At 39.7% G+C, this 19,637-nt stretch overlaps 1 protein-coding gene across 9 annotated transcripts in view; it reads left to right on the forward strand.

Annotated features, from left to right (window-relative positions):
* The first annotated feature begins 7,124 nt into the window (after positions 1-7,124).
* ZMYND8 (zinc finger MYND-type containing 8) overlaps positions 7,125-19,637 on the forward strand; it is a 63,834-nt gene continuing 51,321 nt past the window's right edge. For 6 of the 9 annotated variants that reach the window (XR_006171055.1, XM_042832290.1, XM_042832296.1 and 3 more), the window contains exon 1: positions 18,321-18,417. Coding sequence is in view for 6 of the 9 variants with exons in the window: in XM_042832290.1 (XP_042688224.1) it covers positions 18,404-18,417 (14 nt within the window). In the remaining 3 variants the exon portion in view is untranslated. Of the gene's footprint in view, positions 7,145-18,320; positions 18,418-18,650; positions 18,822-19,487; positions 19,508-19,637 lie in introns of those variants that run through there. The other 3 variants (XM_042832291.1, XM_042832294.1, XM_042832295.1) reach the window with 3 other exon arrangements.

A 19,637-nucleotide genomic window follows, 5' to 3' on the forward strand; every position in this document is an offset into this window, starting at 1 on the left:
AATGTCCTCCCTCACATAGTCTATATCAAAGCGGTCCCAAAACTGTTATTCATCTCCAACAAATGTGGAGGTTCACCTTGTTGCAGTTCCTTTAACACTTGCTACATAGGGTCAGGATTTGAATTATGTCCTTTTAGCTAAGGATCAAATTACTCATTGTTCTACTAAACAATATTTGAAAGTGTTTAGAAGTGTCAGCGGGTTTTATTTATTTCAAAAGTTATGAGATTGCATTAATTCAGATGAAAAGTTTCACCTTGCAAGACAGCCAGTACATCACTTTTTTGGCTAAGTGTCCATATAAACAAATTGAATATTCAAACTATCACCATAGAACTCGCTCATGAATTTTTATCTGGTAAATCAAGCAAGAAAAATCAACTACCTTCTAAGGTACAAAGTAACCAATCCAAAGTAACTAACAGTACACCTTTACATTATTTTTCTTCAGTGGCAAAACTGGTTTAAAAAAAAAAAAACAAACACAAAATACTCATCACTTTCAGCCATCCCCACGTTCCTGATAATTTCTGCCCATTCCCATACTGCAGCATATCTAGCCCTTAGCTGTGGCAGTAGATCTGTTAACAATCTGGACTACTGTGTGACCTACAACTGAGTGATAAGATGTAAACGTGTTTGCTTAGTTTAACTGAAAATAATTAATTATCCAACTTGCACAACTTGAAAAACAAACACTTGTGCTGCTCTAACTGATAAAGTAGTAAGCTATAACACATGTACATCACAGAATCACAGAATCGCTCAGGTTGGAAAAGACCTTCAAGATCACCGAGTCCGTCTACAACCTAACAGAATCACAGAATCACAAGGTTGGAAACGACCTGCAAGATCATCTAGTCCAACCACCCTCCCATTCCTATTAGTACCACAAGCACTAAACCATCTCTCGTAGCTCCTCATCCAGGTGCCTCTTGAACACTACCAGGGACGGCGACTCCACCACCTCCCTGAGCAGCCATTCCAGTGCCTGACCACCCTTTGAGAGAAAAAGTTTCTCCTAATATCCAACCTAAACCTCCTCTGGTATAACGTCTGGCCATTTCCTTGGGTCCTACTATTTGCCTGGGAGAAGAGGCCAGACCCTTTTGCACCACAACCTCCCTTCAGGAAGTTGTACAGTGCAATGAGGTCTCCCCTAAGCCTCCTCTTCTCCAGACTGAACAATCCCAGCTCCCTCAGCTGCTCCTCATAAGATTTGTGCTCCAGACCCCTCACCAGTTTCGTTGCCCTTCTCTGGACACGCTCCAGGGCCTCAATGTCTTTCTTGTAGTGAGGGGCCCAAAACTGAACACAGTACTCGAGGTGCGGCCTCACCAGTGCTGAGTAGAGGGGGATGATCACCTCCCTGCTCCTGCTGGCCAGGAGGATGCCGTTGGCTCTCTTGGCCACCCGGGCACACTGTCGGCTCATGTTCAGCCGAGCATCAACCAACACCCCCAGGTCCCTTTCCTCTTCACTCTCATCCACCCACTCATCCCCAAACCTGTAACGCTGCATGGGGTTGTTGTGGCCAAAGTGCAGAACCCGGCACTTGGCCTTGTTGAACCTCATCCCATTCACCTCAGCCCAGCAATCCAGCTTATCTAGATCCCTCTGCAGGGCCTCCCTGCCCTCAGGCAGATTCGACACCACCTCCCAACTTGGTGTCATCTGCAAACTTACTCAGGGTGCACTCAATCCTTTCATCTAATCCCTTCATCTAACCACACTACCCTAACAGCCCTCCACTCAATCATGTCCCTGAGCGCCACATCCAAACAGTTTTTAAACACATCCAGGGATGGTGACTCAACCACCTCCTTGAGGAGCCTATTCCACTGCTTAACAACCCTTTCTGTAAAGAAGTTTTTCCTGATATCCAACCTGAACTTACCCTGGCACAACTTAAGGCCATTTCCCCTCATCCTGTCACCAGCGAGAAGTAAGCACTTTTCACATATTGGAAGAGAGCAATAAGGTCTCCCCTCAGTCTCCTTCTCCCCAGCCTGAACAGTCCCAGTTCCTTCAGTCTCTCCTCACTGGCCATATTCTCCAAGCCCTTCACCAGCCTTGTTGCCCTTCTTTGGACCTGCTCCAGCATCTCAATGTCCTTTCTATACTGAGGTGCCCAAAACTGAACACAGTACTCAAGGTGGGGCCTCATGAGTGCCGAGTACAGGGCAGGATGACTTCCCTAGTCCTGCTCACCACTCCATTCCCAATATAGGCCAGGATGCCGTTGGCCTTCTTGGCCACCTGGGCACACTGCTAGCTCATATTCAGCCCACTGCCCATCAGTACACCAAGGTCCCTTTCTGTCAGGCAGCTTTCCAGCCACTCTTCCCCAAACCCGTAGGGTCACCTGGGGTTGTGGTGACCAAAATACTGGGCCCTATTGAAACACACACAGTTAACATTGGCCCATCAAGCCAGTCTATCCAGGCCCTCTGTAGTGCCTTTCTCCCCTCAGGCAGATCAATACTGCTTCCCAACTTGGTGTCATCTGCAAACTTACTGAGGGTGAACTCAATCCCTTCAATGTCATTAACATTAAGTATAAAGTACATAAGTAAAAGAGGAAAAAAGTAACTTGCTCTTTTGCTGCAAGAAATATGAAATTATATCTCACACGGCCAATAGCAAATGCATTTATTACATTTACAAGCAGTCAGTTATCTAGGTTATAAATCAGAGAAGGAGAACAGGAATCATCTGAAAACTGTTGTAAAGAAAAGGAATGTGTTATTGTGTCTTTATGTTTTCACTTACGCTGATCCTCATAAATGCGAATTAAACAAGTATAAACAACAAAAAAAACTATTTTCATCAGGTGTTACATAACCTAGTTTCTAAAAGCGTAATGAAAAACACTCAGGAGTACACAGAGCATTCATTTAACCAACTACTAAGGAAATGAGTGGCACAACAATGCAAAAAGTCCTCTGTAGCAAAGACTGAGGTGGCATATCACTTCAGCACACTGGGAACGCACCCATGAAATTAAGGAGGAGTTACAATCATTAAGAGTGCTTTGAAAATTAATTCTCATAAAGGAAAAAAAAGTATACATCCCCTTTTCTGGCATACAAAAACCAACTGCAGTACAAGTCAGCATCACCATCAAAAGCAGCAATCCTGCCTCTATTTACTGCCAGATGCCTCTTATCAGCGTATCTCACTTGGAAAAGTAGCTGTTTGGTGAATTGGAAATTGTACAAGGCAAAACTGACACAGCCAAATGGGGGAGGAAAAAACCCTATTAACTACAACGGTTGAATTTCCTAACATGCTGTGCTGCTCAGCTATACAAGTAGTTTCACGTGTTTGGTGGTGACAACAGCCCAGAGCATCGATGCCAACTTAAAGTGTCCATGGAATGAGACTCACTGCTATCTTCATTGAACAAAGGCATTGTGACAGCACTGCTTCACTCCTTAATTTGGGAGCATGCTTCTTCCCCACTGTTTTCCATGCCAAAAGGACAACAGTGAAGTGGTCAATAGTTCTGGCTTCACTGTGCTGCCTTCCATGACTGGGGATGCCTGCAGGCTGATACAGAATCTGGAGCTGTTTCTATTCTCTGTGCAATTTGAGCCATCTACAAACAGATGTACTGGTTACAACTCTTAACTGTGAAGCTTGTACTTCATATTTAACGAAGTACATAAAATACCTTCTGCATAATTACTTAATTACCACAATTCTTGTTACTCCCACATGTTCACTGCAACCTCATTTCATTCAAAAATGGGACAAATCATATGCTTCCTTTGGTGGAATCCACTCAAACATGATAACATTCTAAAGGAATGCTTAGAAGCTAGCTTTCCTATGAATAAGCTGTTTTTAATGGTCTTTAGGAGAAGACGGCAATAAGCACCTTTGCTAGAAGCCAGCAGGTTAGCTTTTCTGTTTATCTACAAAGTATAGGACACAATGCAACAAACGTTGCACTCTGCTGCAAGTATGGGAGCCCACCCAAGTGGTATTCCGTGGCAGGATAGCCAAGGGTACAAGGATGATGTAAATTTTTCTAGGAGGAAGAAAGAAATCATATAAAACCTTCTATGAAATGACACCAAGGGCTTAAAAAGAAGTATATACTAAAAGAAACATTTATTCAGAAGACAAGAATTAGTGCTGTCAAAAAGGAGCAGTATTGGGCACACAGAAAATTATAACGTTTCTCAGAGAGAAGAAAAAATTAATATATTAACTTCTAATTTCTAACTGCCTCTTTTCCATTCTCTATAACCAGTGAATCTTCTTACACACATCAACAGATCTTATAATATTCAGCAGCACTAAGGCAAGACAGATAAACAGTCCTATGTTTTAGAGTTTCCCTTAAAGAAATTCTTACAGTTCCATTTACAGCATTATAATGGTCATTTCTAACTGCAATATACCTATTGGCTTTTTTCACATAGCCTCGAGAATAGGAAAAAATGAAAGCCATCCTGAGAGGAAACCCTGCATTTAACATAGTACTAAGCATGAACAGATCACAGAGTGAAAAGTTTCGGTTACACTTCCTTTAGCTTACTAGCATACAATGCCTGCAGTACCGCGTTTGGAAGCCTGTCATTTGCTCTTAGAACTTAATGCTACTTTTAGTTCCGAACGATGCGATTGCTAACCTTACTCAACTAACGGGGCACGCCGCGCGGTACCTCGAACACGAGCCCCAACAGGAGGCCCAGTGCCAGGCCGGACACGGCGTCTGCATGGTTCTGGATGACGAACTCGCAGCTTAGAACAGCCGAGCTGCTATTTTTTCTGAGAAGACCCGAGCCGGCCCGCTAAAACAAACAGCACTTCTTCCCGCCTCCCCAGCCGGCTTCATCTTGAACGCTGTAAACATAACCAGCCCAACACTCGCCCTCTTTCGAGTTCTAACCAATCAAGCTGAAGAGTAAAATGATTGACAGCACCAGGAGCGAATCGTTAGGCGGACTGGAAGAGCGGGCTCGGAGGGGGTGGGCGTTTCACAGGCAGTTGGGCAGGCGGGGTTGGAGGTGGGCTTGGTGTAAGTGATGCGGGGTCTCCCAGCCGCGGTGGGTGCGGCTCGCTCTGAAGCCTGCCGCTGAGCGCCGTTAGCGAGCGCGGGCTGTGCCTGAGGCGCGGTGAGTGCTGTGGCGGCTTCGTGCTGTGGAGGCCGCGCTTGAGGCGGTTGTGGTCTTGGGAAGTGTGCGAGGTGCGCTGGGCCGTCAGCTCACCTCACTAGTTCTAGAATCAGTAGAATTTTTTGTTTTATAGAGAGTGGGTTTGGAGCTCTCTGAGGTCTTATGAACATGGAGATGGGTCATCTGCTGGAATATGGCAGTGGAAAATGAATTGTTTTATATATAAGGAAAAAAAGCATGCTACTCTCTAAAACTTGAGTAGCTTTCTGTTGCTATTTGCTATAGCTGCAGATTGACAAGTGGCTTTGATCCCCAGCAGCACTTCTCTTTTCTCCTGCCATGCCCTCAAAAGGGGTAGGGAATGGTCAAGAGACAGGAGAGCCCAAAACCACGGACTGATACCGTGCTTTCATAGCCCAGAGTACACTAACCTGAGACATTTTTAAGCCTCAGCAAGCAAGCTAATTTGAATGCTTTTCTTACATAGGGATATAGTTTTTTTCCCTAAGAATCCTTACGTGTAGGGCTTTAAAAGCTCTTATTTCATGTAGCGTTGACATAGGTAGATTTTAGGTAGTTTTATTGCACAAATTTCAGCTCTTATACTTGTACAAGCTCCAAATAAGCATTATTCTTTGAATTTTCATTTTGAAGCAAAGCTAAAGCAATTTAGGAGCAGATAACATCAATTACTTAATCTCTTACATAGAGGCATGTTTTCCTTTAGGAAAAGGTAAGATTTTTTTTTTAATATGTTAATTAAGTTTAAAATTTGTAATTAACCTCATAATTACGTTATTTTAGCACAGTGAATTTTAAGGCAGACTTAGACCACGAGGTGATCAGATACGATAATTTACAGTAATGTTAAACTAGTATTTGTGCCTCAAGAGCTGTCTGGTGACTTCTGTACGTATTAGCTAGCTTAAGGTTTTTTTTTACATAGACGTATGCTGTATGCTTAAGAGGAGATCACTGTTGTCTAAAATGATTATTTCAATTGACAAAAACCTTGAACCTATGGGTTTTTTTTCTGTAAAACATCGTGTTGGAGGCAAGAAGAATAAAGACATGATGCAGACCTCTGTTTTACTTCTTAAGAACCCTTTGGCACAGCTTTCTTTTTCTCCTCTGATATTTGATGACAGGGTCGTGTTAAAATAGGTGATTACTTCTGTCTATTATAACATTTTCAGCACTCTTGAGATTGATTGAACTCTGACAAATGAGTAAATCCTGTTTCTTAAAGCACTGTACGTATGTTTAAGAAAGATCAGCGAAACCTCACATTTCTGTTGCTTACAGTTATTTTTCTGAGGTATCTTCTCAGAATTTATGTTACTTAATATTTGGAAAGTGAGATAATTAGATGGGTCTGCATAAGGACAGTATATTTATTTTTCTGACTACTAACTTCTTTGCTTGGTTTATAGTTCTGTGTTTTTGTTATTTAAGCTCTGAGTCCTGGATTTAATGACCCAAGTTTTTTTTACCTCTTTGATTCCACATCTTCTACATTGTATGTGGACTCGTACAACCTACACCCCACATGGTCATTTTGATTGTCCTATCTCTTAAATAAATGAGCTTAGCAAACATAGGCATTCTTAATGGCAAAAAAAGCCCCACATCTAAATGAATAAACAAGCAAAATACTTAGCCTCCTTATAAGAAATCATTATTGTGCTAACCTTTCCACTTTTCTGTCAATACATCCCTTTTATTTATTCAGTAAAGGAATGAAACTGAAAATTAAGTTTAGCCAGCAAGGTCGAGAACAACTGCATAATGCTTAATACTTATTCAACTCGTTAGTTTTGTTAATTTGTTCTTCCAGTATCTAGAAAGCGAAGTGAAATCGGTATCTTTTGCAGAACTGTAGAAATCAACCTGAAATCTGCTTACCTACTTGGAAGTAACTGAGAATGACTCCTTTATTTTATGCTTCAGTTAAACAAGATGGATTAATTCAGAGTTTGAGTAAATCTGGTGAAGAAAAAACTCATTGTCATGGGGTAAGTAATTCCAGTCTAAAAATCATGATCATTTATTAGTAGTCATATCTGTTTACCTGTGGGAGACTGAGGGCCTGAAGGATTTCAGGGCTTTTAACAGAACCAAAAACGTGTGTTACTTGCTATTAAGACCTAAAAAGAAACTTTGGAAGCAAAATCTGTCATGTATCCAAGATAAGCACCATCCAACTTGGCTCATGAATCTTTGTTAGAAGATTTGTTATGTTGATTGTTAGTTGTTTGTAGAACAATTTTGGCTTTATTTCCGCATAAGTCTTTGTCCAGTCTTTATGCAGTTTGATTTTTATGTGTATGGAATGTATGGCTACACGCTCTCATGCTAATAGCACTGCAAAAACAGCATATCTCACTTGTTGACAGAGCTGTCCTTAAAACTGAAACCTTACTTTTGTTCCTGATCCCGCTCAAGCCCATTAACTTCTGATACCTGGTGTTATCTAAGTTTGTCATTTTGGCCTGAACGTAGCATACAGTTTAAATAAGGAGTGAAGAGGCTTGTGTTTTTTGAAGTCTTTTTCGTGCATTTTGTGATTCGTAAGGAGGCAAAAAAGAATTTCAGTATGCTTTTAGATGTTTATGCTCAAAAGGGAGAGAGAATGCACATGCTTTTCTTTGAACCTTTTCTCCTCTTTTATATTCCAAATAGATCACTCAAGTCTGAGTAACAATAAATTTACCTTGTCATTTATGAGGGAAAAGTATTTTATTCTCCCTTCCATGTCTTTAGCATTTATTAAATGGACAGAGTAAAAAGGTATTGAGGATTGCAAAATAGTAATAGCAATACAAGAAAACAGACTAATCAACACTAAATATGAAACTGCTGATTGGAAAAACATTTCTGGTTCCCTGTAGTATTTCTGTCAACGTAACATTTCTATTAATTGTTACTGTTCACTACTTACTCAATAGACACAAGAAGGGCTTAGATACATTAATAATTTTTAATTTGCCTAGAACAGATTTTATTGTCCTTGAAAGACTGTAATTTCCATGCATTATAAAAACAGATGAATGTTCTGGGTGAAACTGTGGCATCACCAGAGATAATAGGACCTGGATGTCACCCTAGGGTTTTATGTAACAAGCTATTAAACTGACATTTCAATAGATGACCCTACAATGCAAAGACTAATATTTCATTAATACATTGATAAGTTAAGTAGTCTGTCAAGAAAAAACTAATGACTAGAAATAATTGGAATTTAAATTAAACCCTTTTTTTCAGCCAGATTTTTTTTATCTGGTTGGAAAAACACTCTCATTTTTTCTAGATTTCTGAAGATTCTTCTCACCAAATTGATGTTTATAAGTATATATTATGTTTTCTTGCAAATCTGCTGAGTTGATGTCTATGAAGTAGTGTGTCAACATCTTACACTGGCACTGCTTAGATGTGGAATGACCTAGCAGCAAGTATCCCAAAATGGGTTAAAAATAAAGGTGTAATCCATTGTTGATCCTTCTCACTTCTGAAGTGCAACAAACCACAAGGTTTTGAAGAAAATTTTGAGATTTAGAGTATTAGGTTTGAAACCCTGAATTAGGACATAGAAACTACATGGAATTAATGTTCTTGTAAATAAAGTTTGTGTAACTCAAACAGGAAAGAAAAAAAAAAAAGCTTTCTGTTCTTTACATTTTGTCCAAAACCAACTATCTTGCCACTGTCACTGTGTCAGAGGGCAAAACTGAGCAGTATAATCTTAAGTTTCTTATTTAAGTTCTGTTGCTTTATTTTTTCCGCATAAAAATTATGAAATTGGCTTATCCCAGCTTAATCACTTGCTCTGCTCTGTGTAACAGCCAGGGAGATATTAATGCTGGGAAGAAATATTTCTAATGAGATCAAAGAGGCATCAATAAAGATTTGTTTATGTAGGACTGGATATTTGACTATAGCTTACATGGCAACAACATGTATGGAATGATGTTTAGCCATGATTTCAAATACTTGATGTGGCCAGCAGAAGAGTATGCCCTAGAGTAACAAGAGGTATGCAAGTTCTTCCATCACAGTACAGGACAGATCGTTCCATGCTTACCTCACTAAGAAACAATTGAACATAGCTACCAGGTTTGTTTTGGAGGCTCAGAGCAGCCACTGCTGATGGAAGAATCAGGCAAGTCGGTGTAGGATGTCTGCCTTGGTCTTGGTTTTGTTACCATATGGGTTTTAACGTGCTTTACCTCGCTTCATGCTGCTTCAGAGCAATTGGTATCTCTGTTGCGTGAGGAAACTTTACCCTCAGACTTTCTGTGATTATCAGGAAAGCCAATGATGTATTTTTGCCAAAATCTTGAACTGAATACTGAGTGCTATTACAAAAAATATTTTGAATAGCATTTTGTACATCTGTGATTATTTGAATGTACTTTTTTTTTTTTTCTTTTCAGTGAAATAAATGAACACTAGGGGATGCTGCATTTCTACCAAAGTTAGAAAACAATGTAGGAAAAATGCCAAATATCTGAAATTTTACCATTTCCTTTGACATAAAAGGTGAGGGGAAATAACTTTGGTCGATTGATGTAGTAGCAGTATTTTATTGCTGCATATCAAGTAAGTAGAAATAGATTACTTTTGAATCATTTACTGAAAGTTTGGGGCAGATGTCATTTTAATTTATGCATAAAAAGGTTTATTTTAAAGTATTTTTCTTACAGAAATATCCAGATCAGCTTTGGGATCCCATCTGAATAGGTTACATACAAAAGTAGGCAAAATATATAGCGTGTCTGAAATGTTCAAAACTATAGAGATATTGAGTCTGGAACTCTATTTTGGAAACTATCTTTAGACAACAAATACAGCACAGCACACAGGTTTGAGGTTTAAGTTGTTTCAGGACAAGCCTGGTTGTTTTGTACAAGGATTTGTGCAAAAAGGAGAGAAGCAAGGAGTCGGTCTCGGTGATCCTTACTGGCTCCTTCCAACTTGGACGTTCTGTGATCCTAGGCCAAGTACTGAAAGGCTTACGTACAGGAACACGAAGAACTAAGTGCACATAGAACTGTAGATGAATGGCAGGTGCTGCGTGGGGAGATTTTTAGCACTGAGGAGTCAAAGCAGGGAAAGTCCAAATTTGTCAAATATTTGTGTGTAATTTTCTTTTTATAGCTGTGTCTTTTGGGGAAGAAAGAGGGCAGTACAGAAAGTGTGATTTAACAGCCCCTAGCCGTTGAAAAGGGCGCTCGCTCGCTCTCCCTCCCTCCCTCTCTTCCTCCCTCCCTCCCTCCCTCCCTCTGCTGTTTGTTGCTGCTGAGTCTAACCGTGCTGTTGCATGCGGTTTTCTGCAGCAAACAAGTAGAACTGGCTCCCTGAAATTCTAAGGAAATAATAAATCCATTGCAATGGAAGGAGTGGGAATATGTGTGTGGGAATGGGGTTGGGAATTGCAGAACCCTTTCAATGGCAATAAGCTCTTATAAATTTAATGATCCTGTTTACTTACATTCTAAGACATTACTTGAGAGCTGAGCCCCAGGCATGTATACTGATAATATCTATGGTTTGATACAACTGTAGTTTAGAAAACATACTATTGTTTGTGAATTAGTTTTTTCCTGCTAGGTTAGGCTTACAAATATGGAACTACCAGAGCAATCAAGGAACAGATAATGTGTTCCTTTAGATTGTTTTGCTGGGCTAGTTTCAAATGCTTCTTCTGTCAGTCTTTAGATCATGTGATTTGATTTGTACCTTAGACTTAAAATTGCTGGTAGAGGTTTTCCTTACATATTTTAGATTTTTCTTCTACCATCACATGAAGAAAAACACAAATGCAATGAAAATCAGGATTTAATTATAGCAACTACAGTTTTTTTTTCCCTAGATAATGTTCTTCTGTTGTGTTAAAGTGTTTGCACTGTGCTAATGTCCAGAACTGGTTGTTTTTCCAAAACATTCTAGTTACCTTTGAAAGAAGAATCAGAATGCCCAGAAGACATTAAAAACCTGTCAGATACAAGACTGCAATCTAAGGTTTTTTTAAGAGAAGTACAGTAAAACAAGGGGCACGATACTAATTTTGTCCTCCAACAGCCTGTGAACAGGCGTTGTATAATGTTGCTTAAGAACATTTTTAGAATTCTCTTTTTCTTCCACTGAACTGTTTTGGTATTTCCTGAATGAGTAGTGACACTGAGATGTATCATCACATCTTGCAGTGCGGGAATGTTATGTTCCAGCAGAAGTTTAAAAGCCAGGATTAAGCATGACTGTTATATAAGAAGTCGGAATACTGCTTCCCAAAGGGGCGAACTGACATTTTTCATGTGTTCGTCTTGGACCTGTGGTAACTTACTCATAGAAATACATTTATACCCTATATACTTCTGTTTGTTTGCATACAATCTCAATTTTGAATTACTGACATTTTCCACTCATAAGGATGTTGTAGCTTTGTAGTAATGGTGTGTAGCAAAGTTCATTTAATAGATAAATTGCAGAGCAGTCTTGCTGTGTTTACCTAATTTATAAGTGCTGCTCCAAAAGTAATGCATCCTATTTTATGATGTTGGCCCACAACATAATGTGATGTTGGTGGCAATAGAGGCTGAACCTTCCCACCAGTATTGCGTTACCTTTTGTTGCTGTGTGACAGATGGCAGCAGAGAGACAGTCTGACAAAATGACATCTGGCATGGAAGTGTGTATGAAATGGGTGTGGAACTGCATTCCTCCCTGTTAAAAAAAACGGCACTCATTGACATTCATGGAGACGCTTGCTGAATGTTCATGGAGACCAAACAGCGGCTGTGAGCAATGAGGTGGTGGGTGGTGCGTTGCAGCAGTGGTGGCAATAACATGAAAGACAAGGCACGTTCTAAATGGCTGTGCGTTTTTTTTATGAGCACAGCATGCAGACTCTTGTTCATGGCTAGTGAAAATGCACAGCTAATTGTAGTGACTGTGTTGAAAAAGAGCATTTTGTAGCTAAGAATTTACTCTATCAAATAGTGTTATTGTGTTCTTTGTAGCTGCTGTAGTTTCCATGGAAATAAATAGAAGCATTACTTCCAGAGCAACCTACGTACATACTTGTATCTCACTGTGTTGTTGGCAAGGTGGTTTAATGCAGCATGATTTCTTCTGCTCTTTCAGCAGTATGTTATTTGATGTGGATATAGATTTCTCTACAGTAAACCTCCCTTTTTGAAACAATTTTACAGTGGCATGGTTTCAGTCAAGTCCCCATTCCTGTCACCTTATAAGGAGGGCTCATGGAGCATTGTCTGCAAGTCTAACAGTGCATGAAAAATAATAACTTGTAAAGGTGCCAAAATGAATTCAACTGTTTATGGAGATGTTAGATAATGTGAGTGAAATGCATGCTCATCACGGCCAAGTCTTTTACGTGGCTTCACAGACAGTGCCACAACTGTAACGTGTGTTTCTTCTCTTTAGAGATGTGGTTATATTTTAAAGATTTTTTTCTTCATGCCCTTTCACAAGGCTGGGGAGATGAGGGCAGATCTATAGTGTCATTTAGGTACGAACATAACATTGTTAATGAGGCAAATCCTGTAAAAATGTCAATCCAGTGCTTGAGCTTGTAGTTCCACAAAATTTTCTTCTAGTTAGAGTGATCCCTTAGATTATCATGGGCTGCCTTTTCCTGCCCTGTTAGCTATGCCACTACAAGTGTTGCTGCAGCAGCATTGTGAACTATTGTGACTGGGTGCTTTTCCAGGGTTAAAGTTAGTATTCAGTTCACTGATCCTGTTCTCTGTGGAACTTTACAGACAGGTCTGCAAGAAGTGTGATTGAGCAGACTGCTATGGCTGGAAGGAATGGGAAATGCTGGTGAAACTATGGGTTAAGCCTTTGTGAAAGTGATTGTATTGCACGTTTGTGGTGGAAAAAGAAACTCTTTACTGCTGAAAGGCAAACTGGAAAAATGAGATTAATCTAGCAATTGGAAAAGCAGGTGGGAATGGGAAAGGTGTGTGAGAATGCAGTCTTAAAGCTGAATTCAGTGGATGGAGTAGCAGGATAGAAGTAGAGAGTGATACAGTTTAGATCTGTGGTGGGATGTGGTGAAATGTAAGTCTAGCTGAGAGAAAAATCACTGTACTATGTTTGTAATTCCATCATTTTAAATATTTAGTGTGAGCTGTAGCTGATAGACTCTGTGGGATAATCAGCTTTTATGTAAAAAAACAAAAAACAACAAACCATCAACATCAACGACAACCAAAACAACAAGGAAATCCTCCTATCTCATGATAGAAGGAAAAAAGGTCAGTCTTACTGATTTAAAATATTAACCAAGTGATTCCTGAATGTGACAAACAACAACAACAAAACAAACAAACAAAAAAAAAAACCCCTCAGTAATGGGACTACAATTTAGCGTTATCTAGACTACTACCATAGTAAATACTTACTCCCTAACAGCTGCGCCTTTATCTTGTTAGGAAGGATGTGATGTCAGACTAATGCAGTGTGTGGGATGTCCAGCACTTGAGCAATAGAATTCCTGGTGAAACACAGACTTTTTTCAGAATTTTGTACCTAATTCTTTTTACATCCCCACACTCACAAACCTGGCATGTGCAATGAGTGCATTGGACTCACTACCATCTTAGAACAGAGTAGGAATGGTAAGTCTGCTTGTTGCTCAGGTGCAATTCAAGTGGTCCATATTCCTCAGGTCTGATATACAATGTATCTGCATGTGTCCTACAGCTGCTTTCCTGCTAACTGAAGAAAGTATGCAGCTTCAGATCAAATAGAAAATAAATTATATCTGTTAGGATTTCCTACAGAACACTTAATTTAAATATATGGTGACAAAAATCCTGTTTTATACAGGATATCCAACAGCCATGCTTCCAGCTGTGAAGTCTTTGAGAGTGTTTCAAACTCCAGAGGTGAAAGAGATGAGATATATGGGCTTGTGCCTTAAGATAACATGGGCTGTAGCACCTCTTGAAAAGCTACAGCTGCTATAAAGCACAGGACTCAAGGGTGGGTTTTTCTTTCTTTCTTTTCTTTTTTTTTTTTTTCTTTTTTTTTTTTGTATTTTTGGCAGATAATTAAACATGAATAAAGATTTCCTTTGGAAGGAAATGTACGTGAGGCAGTTTCACAGCATACTAAAAAAGGCTCTGAAGAGAAACTTTCATAATGCATCAGATATTCAGTGTGCATAAAAACAAAATCAGATTTTTATCTATAGACAGCAAGTGATCAGAGTGATCCAGAAGCAGGAACCTAAAATGAAAGTGTACAAATGTATTTTTCTTCAGGATAAATGCCTGCATCTGGCCACAAAGCCCTTTGACCTTAGACACGTCAGCTACCTGCTTGGCATAAATGCATTCTCCAGCAGTTGCTGATAGTTCACAGGTTACCGGCCTTGTTAGGCAGGTTAGTAAATCTAGCATCCAACAGGTTCCTAAAAATTCAGGAAGATATTTCCTAGGTATTTGTTGTTGGGTTCTGTCTGATGGAGGTCTTGTCTTCCCATCTTTAAGAAGTTACTGATACTCAGGTAGATTTAAAGTAAAGGTGAGTAGCTAGGAGAAACAACCAAAAGAAGAATGCAAAACCCCCGTGTCTTTCAAGGAAAGACATGGAACAACAGTGTTTTCTGTTTCTAACCTTGAAATTAGCATTTGCAATCAAGGACTTGGAAATGCAGGACCGAGCTGTGAGACCTTAAATGCAAATTCTATCTCCTATGTCTTGCTTATCCTTGGAGAATGTATTTTCCATTTCTTCTTGTGTATCTGTTCCAAACATTATTTTTAAAGCTCTATCTTTTGTTCTACTGTTCTCTCTCTGCCACTGATATTTTCACCCCATGGTACTTATTTTTTGAGGACTGTGAATAATCTGCTGCTTCCTAAATAAGTGCATATGTCTCAAAACCATTGCTTCTGTCACACAGACAAATATCTTCCTTCCTTAGTGGCATTTATTTATATTTTGAGGCTTTCCAGTATGTACTGAATTGTATAACTCCTTACAGCACTGTTTTCTGCTTGTCCTTCTTGGCAGTGGTACTTCCTGGAGAGAAGATTCTACACAGTGGGCACTGTTCTACGCAAAGAACCCATTAAGTATAGTAGGTTACACTTGTAACATTGTTGTCTTTTAGTTTCCTTTTGATTGTATTCCTACTTCCTGTCTTTCCTTTTTTCCTTTTTTTCACTTCTATTTTGCCTTTATTTCTTTCCTGCATCATCGTCCTATTTCCTCTTAACATCTTTAAGGCATTGAAAAGGACAAATACTACCTATTCTTATCTCCCTGCCCTCTTTTCTGATTTAACAAAGCTTCTAGCTTTCCCTGTCTCTATCCTTTGTTTTCCTTTCCTTCCCATCCCCCTCCAAAAAATTCACTACTCCTCTGTAAAAGAATTGGTCAAGCTGCATCAAGGCATGGGTTCATCATGATTTGACAGAATCTTCTGAGTTCTCAAGATGTACCTGTGTGGTGATTACTGGGCCTGTATCTCTGGCTATAAATGATATAGATGGACAAGAAAAATGAAGAGCAATAAGTATTTCCTTTTAATTTCTGACCGAATTATGATGGTAATTTTAGCAGTGTGCTGATACATTTTCATCCATGCACTCGCTAATGACTGAATTGTAAATTTTGCTTTTGGGCCACCATTTTCCTGAGTCAAGACAATAGGACTTCAGGCCTTTTCTAAGGCTGCTTCTGTCTCCTGCGTGCCGATTCTCTGATCAGTCCATGTGTGTCACTTTGGCAGTGTTCCCAGTCACCATCAGCACGACTACATTACTGGATCACGTCTTGGATAGCACAAAGCTTTGACAAGTTCAGTGTGTTTAGTTTTATTTCCCTGCTGTACTTCACTGGCATTATTATTATTTTAATAGAATAATACTGGAATAGAGTGGTCAGTAAGTATAAATATAAATGTCTGATAATCCTTGCTTAGAATTACTGCATGGATCAAAATATGGGTATTTATGTATTTGCAGTTGGTGTCTCTGAGTGGCATTGAGCTTTAAGTATGCATTCAAAAAGAAACCAATCTGGAGTGGTCTGAACTGTTAAAACTGATGTAAGTGTTCACTTGAATATCATGCATTTCCAGTGAGTTCTCGCTGCTGCAGTGGGCTGTACGATTCCCTTTACAGCAGCACTGTCATTTCTGCTACATTCCTAAAATGGAACCAACTGCCAGCGTAATCCATGAGCCTTCCTGCTCCTTGCCCTGAAAAATGCTGCCAAAGCTAAAAAGGGAAAATGCTTCCAGCAGGGACTCCAGAATTACTTATGAGATGAGAATTTAGACTGTGGGCTGTTAATCCTCTGTTGCAGCCTAAAGCATGGGAACGCAAAGAATGTAAGCACGGCGATAGGATGGTGGTTTTCCTTTGACAATGATATCTCAAGAAATAATCTGAATTCAATACAGAGTAACGCAGAGTAGTAGTATTAATCTTACTGAGTAGCATAGTTATGAGTCATGTCAGCTCTCAAGTGCAGAGATTTGAGTGGTAACGTAGTTGTACCGTGAGAGAAGCTGGTTGAAGCTGGCTGGGGGGAAAAGGGGGGATAATCTTTATTCATGGTGATTGTTTTGGGGGTAATTAGCACTGGGGTTATGTTAGTGAAGTGTATGTTCTGTTTGCAGCTAGCCTTGATTAATGGCAGAGGGGTTTCTATAATTTTTGCTCAATCCTAAATCTTGTGTTGGAAGAACCTTTATTTTGCTTTGTTTTAGCTCAATATTTAATAATTACTGTTTTAATACTGAATTTGTCCCTCCGTAACTCCCTTAGTTTTTGTTTTTGCAGGAGTAACTCTCTGATAATATGCAGTATGCTTCAGAATCACCTTCTCATCTATGATTTCCTTTGTAATTTGTTGATGGTAGCAGAATTTTAAAGCCTAGCTACCCAGTACAGACACACAATCCTGAACAAAAACACGAAGCCTTGCTGCAGCGTTTCTAAAGAGATGACCTTTGAAATACTAATCTGCATTTGACACTTCCTTCCTCGCTGGCACAGTGATAAATCCTCCCTCTTTTGCTGTATTAGGAAAGAGAGTCAAACTGCAGAATTTTAGGGAAAGGACTTAAAGCATTTTTGAATACAGTGTTTGGGCATTGGCCACATGGGCGGCTTACGTGCTCTTTTCTCATTTTATTGCACACAAGATAAAAGGCAAAGAAAGCAAAAACGAATCCAACAAGCTGCATTAATCCATTTTTGTGAAAGCAGACTGATAATTTGCCACGTGGAGGTTCTGCTGCTTTTCAGGGCCTGCCTGGTGCCTTAAAAAGCACAGAGTGCGACAGGGTTAATGGCCAGGAAGCGGCCGGTAGCAGGGCAGCCCTGCAGGCCGCGGGGTGGGGGCCGGGGTGGCCGGGCTGAGGGTGTGCATCGCTGCCATCCCTGCCATCCGCATAGTTTGGGTCGTTCTCTGCAGCATTTTTATAGTCAGGAAAAGGTGTGCACTGAATGCCAGCAGCCCTCTTTGATAATGTAATTCTAGTTGTGTATTACTCGCTGCAGAAGTCAGCCATCAGGCTTCTCCCATGTAGGATTTGGCTCACATTGTCTGAAAAAAAAAAAAAAAAAAAATCCCACTGTCAGTGTGTGGTTGCTGCAGTCGGTGTTAATGTGTTTACATTCTGGAATTGAAGGATTCTGTCTGAATTTTCAGTTTTTAATGTCCGTCTCTCCCATGCATGTGCACTTTCAGTTTATTTTGTTCCCTTTCTGTACCTTTGCTTTCACTGTGTGAAACACAGTGGAGAACACCAGAAAAGCGAATTTAGCTTTTTGTTTCTAAAGAATCATTTTTGTGACCTGGGTGAACTCGTCCTTCTTGAGGTTTAAAATAGCCAAATGCCTTCAGCAGGGACACGTTGAGACACGTTTGCTCAGGCAGGCAGTTTGTGATCGCTTTCCTCTGCTTGAAAATCTACGTATTTCATAGGGGAAGTCGCCTTTTGGGAGTTCTTTTCGAGTTTTTTTGCTGAAACGGGCCTAGCTTAGCCTGTCTTCTCTGTGCACAGGATGGCTCCTGCTTGCCAGAGCTGCACAAAGATAATCGCTCAGGAAGTGTTTCAGCCAATCCCCTGAAGCTTTACATTCAGATTTACCAAAGTAGCCAATCCTGGATTAGCTTTTATTAGGAAGACAGATCATCAAGCTGAAGTGCCAAGCCCTTTCTGTCTGAGTACTGAGAGCCTGTCCTCCATGTTTTATAAGTATTGACATAACACTGTGTTAACAATGCATCCACAGAGGTAAGCCTTACTTTTTACATTTTTTTTTCTCTAAGACCTATGAGTTGTGGGTTGAGAGTGTGATTCTCTGTGATTTGTCGTGCAAAACTCACACCACAGCACTTTATTAAGTTGAAACTGTTTAAATTTGCTTTCTTGGGTCACATGGTTAGTAGCCATTAGCCACAGCTTTATTTTGCAGACTGGCAAAACCTTGGCATACCTACTTCTTCACAGGAGGCTGGTGTTTTTAGAATTTAACAAGATCCTGGTATTCCAAAGAAGCTTTCTGTCTCTGAGCAGTTTGCCAGCACTATTGTCTGTTGTGTCACATGCCTGCTGAAGAGAAAATGGAAGCTAGGGAGCAGATGCATTTAACTGCCCTACAGGGAGTCAAGCAGGGATAATGGCAGACAGAAGAACAGGCAAGTTTACCTTTCTAAACAGTGAATGGAATAGCTAAGATAAGTTATCTCTGAAAAAATATGGGATTTAAAAAAACCTAGACATCAGCAAAAACTGCTAATGGCTGATTGTAGATATTGGGCCTAGGTGGTGGTGTGCTGTTGCATCATGTTTTTTATGCAGCTTATCTTAGCTTAAAATGATTATTGAACTCTTTTTCTTGCAGGGATAATTAATACAATGTGTTTCTCTTTCCGAGGGACACTGTATGGTTAATATTTTGTTCCTTTAAAAGGGAGTTTTTATGCTGCAGATTTTGGAAATGGGTTGCTGCTCAATAAAATGCAGCAGTACATCAGTTTGCAAATCTGATTCTTTATGGAAAATGTTTTTTAACTATTAGCTTTCTTCTTTTACATATTTTGAGTAAACTAATGTACCTTTTATCTGTGCCTTTTTGTTTTACACTGTATCAGCCACAGTTCTGTGTTGTGGAGTCCAGAGGATATAAAATCATCTGTGGTTCATGACAGTAGTACATGTTGTTCGTTCTTGTTTTTTGTCTTTTTTTTTTTTTTTTTTTTTTTTAACTTTTGGTTTAATGCTACGTAATTATTTCAAGAAATTCCTTTTTGATCAATTCCCAAATCTGCCAGCCTGTTGTATCTTCTTAACTGGAAAAATGAGATGGGTGCTTGAACAGTTGGTAAGTAAGCAGCATGCTACTCTAAACATTTTTAATAGTTTTCCAAACATTTTATTTTTACTGGGTCAGTTAGTGCAGTAGATGAGGTGATTTCAGAGGTTAGCCATGTAAAAAATCCGATTTGTTTAGC

The sequence above is a fragment of the Centrocercus urophasianus genome, unplaced genomic scaffold (genome assembly GCF_019232065.1).
Source record: "Centrocercus urophasianus isolate 14NV4802_14NV808 unplaced genomic scaffold, USGS_Curo_1.0 seq_38, whole genome shotgun sequence".
Taxonomy (NCBI): domain Eukaryota; kingdom Metazoa; phylum Chordata; class Aves; order Galliformes; family Phasianidae; genus Centrocercus; species Centrocercus urophasianus.